Here is a 10,804-nt window from a genome sequence, read left to right as displayed (position 1 = left end):
TTTTTATTATTCCTATTGTTGCTTTGTTTTTGTTTGTAATTGGTGAAGTTGTTGCTGCCGTTTTTTTTTCCATACATGTTAAGGATAAGCCACCTTCAGCTGTTTGGTCTCCACATCAATCAGCAGGGTTGACCAATTGCACCCAAGCTCTGGACTGTGCAGCACAGGCAGTCAAAGTTATTGAACTGATGGCAATGCAGGAGGAAGTAACCCCACACGCTGAGCACACTGAACTACCAATTCAGAGTGTATTCGTGTGAGGGAGTGTATTAGTGTGAGGGACTATATTAGTATAAGGGATTTTATTAGTGTTAGGCATTGTAATACTGTGAGTTCCTTCACTGAAGTGGAGAGAGTGGACAAGGGTCCTGAGCCATTTGCACACCCTGACAGATAGTTATATATTTCAGAACATTCCATAAACCCTATCACATGAATTTTGTAATTAATGTTCAGAACCTTCCACTTAATCACTATACCAAATGCCATGGTGTGGAGATGCCTGCGTTGGACCTGCTTGGGCAAAATAAGAAGTCTCCCAACACCAGGTTAAGCTTCAACAGGTTTATTTGGAATCACGAGCTTTCGGAGCGCTGACCCTTCATCGGGTAAATGAAGAAGCCACTCACCTGATAAAGGAGCAGTGCCCCGAAAGCTCGTGATTCCAAATAAACCTGTCGCACTTTAACCTGGTGTTGTGAGACTTTTTACACACACTTTCAATGTACACACTTGAAAAGGCCAACGAGAGCTCAGGGGGCAAAAGAACAGGCCTGAGGCAGACACTCGGACATTTTGAGTTTCATTCCTGAATGATCAGAGTCAAGTGAAGGAATTAAATGTGGAATTGGTATCATGCTGATTATATTTGAGTAGAAATGCTGGGGATGAGTGAATTCCAATTTTATTAGTTCATCAACTTGACCAGAATTTTTTTCACTTTGCATTTGATGTACCCATGTGCAAAATTAAATTAATTCATGTCTCAACCTATTTGTTCAAACCAAAGAAAAAAACAACACAATTGATCTTGCAACCTCGTTATCTCTAAGGCGATTCCACAGGGTATAAATTAAAGGCACATTGAATGTCTCACTCAGAACTTAACACGGACAGTTCCCCAACTGCACAAAAGGAGAGATCAGCTCGCAATTAAAATGCACAAACCATCAATTGGCATGGGAAAAATATTCTACACAATCCTTGCCATCATTGGTGTTCCAGGTATGTGACCAGATCCATTGAAATAATATCTGTGTTGTTTCCTGTCATTATTCCGCGATTAATCACATTTTTAAAGACAAACTCTCAGTGATAATATGTTCTTTGAACGATTATCTGTCAATTGATTCAATAATCTTGTTTGTTCAAAAAATAAATGCTGATTTTATTCACAAATTCCACCAATTAACATCTTACTGATTCAACAGGAACATGCTGCAGGTGTCACACAAATCGGGGTGTCGGTGTTCACTCGGGGAAGACTTTCAAAGTTGTCTTTCTTTGAGAGTGGAATTGTATTGTGTGTGTGTGTGTGTATAGGTGTGTGTGTGTGTGTGTGTGTGTGTGTGTATAGGTGTGTGTATAGGTGTGTGTGTGTGTGTGTGTGTGTCTGTGTGTGTGTGTGTGTGTGTGGGTGTGTGGGCCTGTGTGTGTGTGTGTGTGTGTGTGTGTGTGTATGGGTGTGTGTGTGTGTGTGTGTGTCTGTGTGCTTGGTGTTGGCGATCCCAAGTCAAATTAGACTGTATGTTGCCAGCGACCATTTATTATTGGGTCCTCTTAACATTACATTGAGTGTTTGGTCCCAGCTAGAATGGAATAGTCTGTCGTTACACTGAAATCAGGCTTGATTGGCGAACAGTCTCTCCATTCCATATTGAGTCATACAAGATGATCAAAGGATTGGATAGGGTGGACAGTGAGATCCTTTCCCCTCGGATGGTGATGGCTAACACGAGGGGACACAGCTTTAAATTGAGGGGTGGTAATTATAGGACGGATGTCAGAGGTAGGTTCTTTACTCAGAGGGTCGTAAGGGTGTGGAATGCCCTGCCTGCAGCAGTTGTGGACTCGCCAACTTTAAGGGCATTCGAATGGTCGGTGGATAGGCATATGGATAACATTGGAATAGTTTAGGTTAGAGGGTCATTAGATTGGTTCCACTGGTCGGCACAACATCGAGGGCCGAAGGGCCTGGACTGCGCTGTAATGTTCTATGTTCTATGTTGTAACCTTTCTGCCATGCCAGTCTAATTTATGGAAATCAGAACAAGTTTGACTCTCTTTGGAAGTCGTTGTGTTGTCACTGTATCAAGAGAAAGATCTCAAAATTACGATTGAAGTAAACTAGTCTGTGTTAAAACGAGGGATAAACTGCATTACCGTGATGGTGTTTTATTCGTGTGAGGGACGGCATTCGTGAGGGGGTTTGTAAAATTTTGAGGCATTGTCTCAGTGGGAGGGGCTGTATTAGTGTGAGGGATTGTTTTGGGGAAGGCATTGTGGGAGTGCGGGGGATTGTATTAGTGTGAGGGCTTGTATTAGTGTCGAGGATGCTGTTCGTGTCAAACATTGTATCAGTGTGAGTTCCTTCACTGGAATGGAGAGAGAGGACAAGGGCACTGAGACATTCGATCATCAAGAAGGATGGTTTCATATTACATCACTTTCCAGATACTCCATCACTTGAATTCTGCAATTAATATTCCAAGATGTTCCTCTTCAATCACTATTATGAATGGGTACATTTAAATAAGTGGCAGCTACAACATACAATGCTCAAGAACACGCCTGAGGCAGCCACTCTGACATTTTGGATTTTCATTCCTGCATGATCAGGATCAAATGAAGGCCATTTCTGGAATGAAATGAGAACTGGATATCATATTGATTATGTTTGTGTGAACAGTACAAGCGCTTGGGGAACACATTTTCAAATCTTGTTAATTCATCAATTTGACCAGGATTTTTCATTTAAAAATTGACATATCCCCATGCAAAATTAAATTAACTGATGTCACCATCTATTTGTTCAAATCAAAGAGTAAAGAAAAAACATTGAATTATCTTACAACGTTATTATCTGCCAGGCGATTCCACAGGGGATAAATTCAAAGCTTTTTAAACGGAACAGCTTAGTCCGGGTTGTTTTCCAATAGCACGGAAGGAGCGGTCACTCCGCACTGAAAATGCATGAACATCGGGAAAAGGTTCCGCACGAACCGTGCCATCATTGGTGTTCGTGGAAAGTGACCAGATCCATTGAAAGAGTGTGTGTGTTGTTTCCTGCTCTTATTCTGCGACTGATCACGTCACTGTCTGTATTAGACGCATGTATACAGAAAATCTGCAGTGATGGTAGGTTCCTGGAAGCCTTATGTCTGTGAATTATTTCAACTGTATGTGTGTGGTGTTGGCGAGTGGGTGCCCGAAACCAAATTCGACTCTCCCTTGACAGCGACCATTTATTAATGAGTCCTCTGTCAATTTGGAATTATCTTGAGTGTTGGGTCCCAGACTAGAATTGAATAGTTTGTTATTTTTTTACATTTCAAGTCATGCTTACTGGCGTCTAATCTCTCCATTCCAGGGTGCAGCCTCTGTGTTTTGCCAGTGTAATATATGGGAAAGACGGAAAGTTTGGCTGTTTTTGGAAGTTGTTGTTTCATCAATGTATCAATAGAAATATCTCGCAGTTACTATTGACGTAACCTGGTCTGAATAGAAATATACAACCCAGTGATGTTTAAATCATCCGGCCATATTGTTCGAATATTCAAAACCACGTTTCAAGGACATTTACTAATTAAATGCATGATGAGTATAAATTCTCAACTTGATTTATTTTTCACCCTTAACCCATCCCCATGCCCTCTGTTTTTTTTTCTCCCCTAACCTCAGTGGAAAAAGCCTGCTTGCATTCACTCTATCTATACCCATCAAAATCTTATACACCTCTATCAAATCTCCCCTCATTCTTCTACGCTCCAAAATGGAGCGGTAATACATGGATGGCAGTTCAGTGTTGATGTTTTTCGTCAATAGTGTGAAGTGTCTTGAGTGTTCCTGGAATGACACTCATCCAGGTTAGTGGGCAAGATTTCAACACTTGTCTGCGGTGCGAATGTTTGATAAGTCAGGGTTACTTCCTGCAGAATTTTCTCTCCAAACATAAGAGTGTTGCTTTGAAATCTGTACCCGTCTCGTTTTCTGGAGGAATGCAGGTGAAGATAAAACAGAAAAAAAGGAAGTGTAGGATAGGCAAAATTAATAAAGCACTACACATACACTACACAATGTCGCAAGTGCAGGGATGAAGTGAAAAATGGAAATAAGAAAATCAAACAGAGAACATAAAAACGATTCCTTGGTAAAGTTCAATAACATACAATGGTGCTTTACCAATATATTTCAGAGTTACAAAAAATGTTAATGAAGGAAATACTTTGCGAGCTATCAGAGATGGAGACGTGAACTTTTGTTTCGAAGCAGGAGCTGTGGGAAATGAATATTTTGTCTGAACAAAGGAAAGGGACGATGCAGATTTAATAGAGCAAGAGGAATACTGAGAGTTTGGACACGATAATCGGAAAGAGAGAGAAAGTACTCAAAGCATTGGAATCCCTGAAATATTTGAACTTTCCAGGGAATGAATGAATGTTTTTGTGCATCGTAAAGGAGGTCACGGACGAGATAGCAGATGCTCTGAGGATGATTTTTCAAATCTCATCAGTTACAGGGAAGGGACCAGGGGACTGGAGAAATGGAAATATTGTCCCATTGTGTTAAAAGAGATGGAAGGAAATGCTGAACAATTATAGGCCTGTTGGCCTTACACGAGAGATGGGCAAACGAGTAGATTCAATCCAGAGAAAAAAGTTAAACCATCATGTCTAAATGCATGGACTAGTCAGGACTAGTCAGTATGGATTTGTTAAATGAAGGCTTTGCCTCACAAGTTTCATTGAATTCTGTGTGGAAGTGACAAGAAGGGTTAATGAAGGTAGCGTGATAATGGTTTTATACATTGATTTTAGCAAGGCATTGAGTAATGTCCCACAGGCAGGTTGGTCAAAAAAAAGGAAAAGCCAGTGGGATACGTGTTGTGCAGTTTTGGGCGCCGCACATGCGCAAGGATATTTTGGCCCTGGAGGGAGTGCAGAGGAGGTTTACTCGGCTGATACCGGAGTTGAGGGGATTGAGCTGTGAGGAGAGGCTGAATAAACTAGGCTTGTACTCGTTAGAGTTTAGAAGAATGAGGGGAGATCTCATTGAGAAGTATAAGATGATGAATGGGATGGATAGGATAGAGGTGGAGAGACTCTTCCCGCTCAAAAAAGACAGTAGGACTAGGGGGCACAGCCTCAAGATAAAGGGGAGGCGGTTTAGAACGGAGTTGAGGAGGAACTTCTTCACTCAAAGGGTGGTGAATCTCTGGAATTCTCTGCCCGTTGAAGTGGTGGAGGCTGCCTCGCTAAATATTTTTAAGACGTGGGTTGATGGGTTTTTGATAAGAGAGGGGATTAAGGGTTATGGGGAGAGGGCGGGAAAGTGGAACTGAGCCACAACAGATCAGCCATGATCTTATTGAATGGCGGGGCAGGCTCGAAGGGCTAGATGGCCTACTCCTGCTCCTATTTCTTATGTTCTTATGTTCTTATAATCTGGAGAATTGGATAAAAATGGTTTTGAAACACAGAGTAAAGTTCGAATGATGTCCCTCAGATTGGAAAGTTGTTTCAAGTGGTGTTCCACAGTCTCAGTGTTGAGACCCTTGCAGTTTAATTAATGATTTGGATGTGAAAGTGGGTTCACGGTTCGCAGACTTGCAGACGATACAAAGATTCAACGAGCATAGCGGCTAACTATAATCTCCGAACTGATATTGTTGTGGTGACGGACTGGGGGGTAAATTGGCAGATGGATTTTTGCACAGGGAAGGAGGAGGTGATGGAATAGCGAGGTGAAACAGTTGTCAGAGTACACAATGAATGGGAACATGTGAAGTGGGGTCGACGAAGTCGGGTAGATGAAGTGGGAGGTCACTAAAGGTTTGGGATTATTTTCCTTGGGAGGAAAAGAAAGCCGATGAGTTACTTGATTGAGGCGTCCAAATGAATGAGGGGGAGGAATAGAATGGGTAGAATAAAATTGTTTCCCTTGGTGGAGAATTCTATAACCAGGGGACATAAATTCCAAATAAGTGGCAGATGTGTCGAGGGGACGTAAGGACGAGCATTTTGACGCAGAGGGTAGACGGTGCCTGGGATTCGCTGCCTGGGCTGGTAGTGGTGGCAGATTCAGTCTTTACAATGGATCTGCGACTTTACTGTTGTGAGCTGCAGGGCTATGGGAGGGGTGTAGGGATTAGAAAGGGCACCTGGGTGTCATGGAGCTGGCATGGACAAAGTGGACTGAATGCCGCCCCCCCCCCCCCCCACCCCGTGCTGTAACTTTTCTCTGGTTCTATGTTCCGTGGAGGGGGTGCATCATCTCGGAGTTGTCATGATCCTGAGGGATTTTGAGATTGGGTGGGTTTGTTCCACGGGACCATATATGTTCCTGCGGCACCTGATGTCTTGGGCGCGAGTTAGGACTCTGATCCTTCAGGGGGAAGGGGTGGGCTGGAGATCCTATGGACCGCTGTCTCAAATCAAGCTCTGCTTGCTTCCAAGAAAGTGGTTCTGAATGTGAGCGAGTCTGATCCTCAAGGCTCTGAGCTTGTGGGGGGATTATCCTGGAGTGGAGGATCTGTTCCTGCCTTTTTCACTGCACGAGGAGAGGCCTTTTCACTGCAAGGAAGGTGGGCTTGATACAACCTGCAGAAGGTGGTCACACTCTGAGTTTAGACTGATGCCAGTGGGATCGTGTACTCCTTAGAGCCTCTTCGTCAGACGGGTTCAAGCTGGAGGGGTGTCTGATCCTGCATTTATTCTGAGATTTGTGTAACCCTTTGTAGGGTTTGCGACGCTGCGGCGGGGGGGTGGGGTGATTATGCTGTGGAGGGAGGGAGAAACGTAATTCACAAAATAAAAAAAACATACATGTGCAGGTGTGTGTGTGTGTGTGTGTGTGTGTGTGTGTGTGTGTGTGTGTGTGTGTGTGTGTGTGTGTGTGTGTGTGTGTGTCAGATTCTTTCAAGGAATAAGGTGTTCTGCTCTTGTTGAACTTAAAGATTACCTTATCTCTGGTCAAATGCTGCTGCTTTCCTTTATATTTCTCTAAATCCATCTCCCAGGGATCTCAATACCCCACATATGTGTTAGATCATCACTGCCGGCTGTTAAAATCTCCTAAATTGTATGATTAAATGGAATTTTGCATCTTTTTACAAACTCAAAATGTTTTTTTTCAGGTAATTTTGGGAAATAATTGATCCTTATAGGCAATGTCAAACGATAAGAACTATCATTCAATAATCATTTCCTTGCCTCCTGTTCTCTCTGATGGAGTAGGTTATTGCAAAATAAAAATGAATGTGATATCCTACATTCCACGCATTCTTGAATTTGAAATGCCTTGTGATCCTTTTTCAGAGAAGAAATCCGAGGCTAACCTCCACTGGAATACACAATTAATGTCATGTTCCTTCTGGGAGAAACACTTTAAGATCTAGTTTTACAATCTTGATAAGTTTCCATAGTTTCAAACATAATCATAATGGTTATCTGCTGGCACATGCAGACAGGGTCTGATGCTGAGGGAATGCTGCTTTGGAACAGGAATGGCTCTGATTCAATGAGGTACAGAGGTGTAGGTGTCATCGTGAAGGTCCCCCAACCCTGGAGAGGGGTCTGCAAGCGTAGGGTTGCTCATGCCTCTACGACCTGATCTCAGGAAGGAATTATTGATGTGAGGGGCAAACAGAGGGAGGATCAAGGTTCTGCTGACAGTGGGCGCCTTAGGGGATATAATCCTGATTGGCATGATTCCGAGGGAATGGCGCAAACCCTGAGTTATTCCTGAGTTGTTTCTGGAAAAGTGTGCCTGATGCTGAGCAGTGTTTGAATCTTACGAAATGTGATTTGGGTTCGGTTAAATTCTGTAAGACAGATGGCATCAGGAAGACATATTTAACATAGAACGTAGAACGCTACAGCACAAAGAGGCCCTTCGGCCTACAAGTTGCGCCGATCATATCCATACCTACCAAGCCATAGACCTATCTGTAACTTCCAATCCCATTAAATCCCATATACTCATCCAGAAGTCTCTTAAAAGACCCCAGCGAGTTTGCCTCCACCACCACCGATGGCAGCCGATTCCATTCACTCACCACCCTCTGAGTGAAAAACTTACCCCTAACATCTCCTCTGTACTTGCCTCCCCGCACCTTAAACCTGTGTCCTCTCGTAGCGACCATTTCAGCCCTGGGAAATAGCCACCAAGAATCCACTCTATCTATTCCTCTCAACATTTTATAAACCTCTATCAGGTCGCCTCTTAACCTTTGTCTCTCCAGGGAGAAGAGTCCCAGCTCCCTCAACCTATCTTCATAAGGCATGCCTCCCAATCCAGGCAACATCCTTGTAAATCTCCTCTGCACCGTCTCAATAGCTTCCACATCCTCCCTGTAGTGAGGCGACCAGAACTGTGCACAGTACTCCAAGTGGGGTCTGACAAGGGTCTTATAAAGTTGCAGCATTACCTCCCGACTCCTAAACTCAATCCCTTGATTAATGAAGGCCAGTACATCATACGCCTTCTTGACCACATCCTCCACCTGCGAGGTCAATTTAAGAGTCCTGTGGACCCGGACCCCAAGATCCTTCTGCTCCTCAACCCAGCTAAGACTCCTACCCTTGATATTGTACTCCTGCATCCCATTGGTCCTGCCAAAATGCCATATTTACTTCTGAAAAAAACAGAAAATGTTGAAAAATCTTAGCAGGTCTGGCAGAATCTGTAGAGAGAGACTGGAACCAACCCTTCCAGTCTGGGAGAATATTGGTCAGAGCTTTTATATTATTTTATTTTCTGGGAAGGATCTGAGATATTGGGCAGGCCTACTCCTGAGGAGAATTCAATCACGACATTCTTCATTTCAGTGGTCGGAGCTGGTGTGAAATGGGATCGATCATCGGGAATGCCCAACGCTGCAATGGGTCCATTCTTGGGGTTGGGGTCTTTGGGGAAGAAATGTGTTGATACCAGCGTGAACAATGTTCAATACTGTGGGATGGATTAAAATGGAAGAGTGAATATTATTTGAAAGAGCGTCAGACAGGGCGAAGGCGCTATAATACTGCTTCTGTTTACTTACTATGAGAAGGGATTTTATCAAGCGGTGCCTGAATTATCTAACAGCCAGTCTCAAGGAAAGTGGTGTTACTGGTGGGTTCTGATATTGAAATGGGAAGTGCAATGTTCCTCACCAAAAAGTTGGAGTTCCTGTGAGCACAATGGGCTCCAGTGGGCAGACATTTGACACATGACTTACAGTCTCTTTCCTTTTTCCTCTAGTGAATCTAGTAGGAATTGTGATCCTCTCCCAGGGAAAGTGTGGCCTCTCCAAATGCACCACTCTCTACCTTGTATCGATGGCAATGGCGGATCTATTGGTCATAATATGTCAGGTCATACTGACTCGTATCAAGTATTACTATTTCCCATCATCCTTCCTGGACATCACCCCGATGTGTAGTGTCCGCATTGTCTTGATTAGCGCGGCCACAGACTGTTCAGTCTGGTTCACCGTCACTTTCTCTTTTGATCGGTTTGTAGCCATTTGTTGCCAGGATCTGAAAAGGAATTTTTGCACCAGAAAAACTGCAGCCGTGGTTCTTCAGATAACATGCATCCTGCTCTTTTTGCAGAACATCCCCTTTTATTTTGCATACGAGCCCGGAGCAATCATCGACAATGTATCGTGGTACTGTGATATCAAGCCAGGTTATTTCACTAATCCCATTTGGGTGGGATTAGACTGGTTTGATACGATTCTCACGCCATTGGTTCCATTTGCGTTAGTTCTGCTGCTCAACTCTCTGACAGTCAGACACATTTTAGTGACCAGTCGAGCACGTAAAGGCCTGAGGTCCCAGGGCAACACAAGGAATTACAGTGACCCAGAGATGGAGAGTAGGAAGAAGTCCGTGATTTTACTCTTCTCTATATCTGGCAGCTTCATACTTCTGTGGTTGGTGAATGTTACAGAGTTCTTCTATTATATCATTGCTGGAAAAAACACAATGGGTTACACCAATTCTGAATTGATATTTCAACAAGTTGGATTCATGTTGCTCAATTTAAGTTGCTGCACAAACACATTTATATATGGACTGACTCAGTCCAAGTTCAGAGAGCAGCTCAGGAATGCAGTTAAATATCCAGTTACAATTTTTCAGTTAATGACGAAACAAAACAACTGAGAATAACACGGAGGTGGATCCCTGTATTTCATTTGAAGAATAAACAAAAAAAAACTCAAACGGCCCTGTCTACAAACGGAGAAGAACAGTGTACATAGAACATAGAACATAGAACACTACAGCACAAACAGGCCCTTCGGCCCATGAGTTGTGCCGATCACATCAACACCTATCTATAACCCCCAATCCCATAAAACTCCATATACTCATCCAGAAGTCTTTTAAAATACCCCAGCGAGTTCGCCTCCACCACCACCGACGGCAGCCGATTCCATTCACTCACCACCCTCTGAGTGAGAAACTTACCCCTAACATCACTTCTGTACTTTCCTCCCCGCACCTTAAACCTGTGTCCTCTCGTAGCGACCATTTCAACCCGGGGAAATAGCCTCTGAGAATCCACCCTATCTATTCCTCTCAACATTTTATAAACC

General features: G+C 43.4%; 1 protein-coding gene across 1 annotated transcript; it reads left to right on the top strand.

Annotated features, from left to right (window-relative positions):
- Nucleotides 1-1,157: 1,157 nt before the first annotated feature.
- On the top strand, nt 1,158-10,370 carry LOC145361898 (putative G-protein coupled receptor 139). The gene is made up of 2 exons (XM_080217886.1): nt 1,158-1,224; nt 9,463-10,370. Exons 1-2 carry the CDS (start codon nt 1,158-1,160, stop codon nt 10,368-10,370), a joined length of 975 nt encoding a protein of 324 aa, XP_080074012.1.
- Nucleotides 10,371-10,804: the final 434 nt, after the last annotated feature.

The sequence above is a fragment of the Carcharhinus amblyrhynchos genome, chromosome X, assembly GCF_965287045.1.
Source record: "Carcharhinus amblyrhynchos chromosome X, sCarAmb.v2.hapA, whole genome shotgun sequence".
Lineage (NCBI taxonomy): Eukaryota > Metazoa > Chordata > Chondrichthyes > Carcharhiniformes > Carcharhinidae > Carcharhinus > Carcharhinus amblyrhynchos.
The sequence above is the reverse complement of the archived record's forward strand: the minus strand, read 5'-3'. Positions and strand labels throughout refer to the sequence as shown.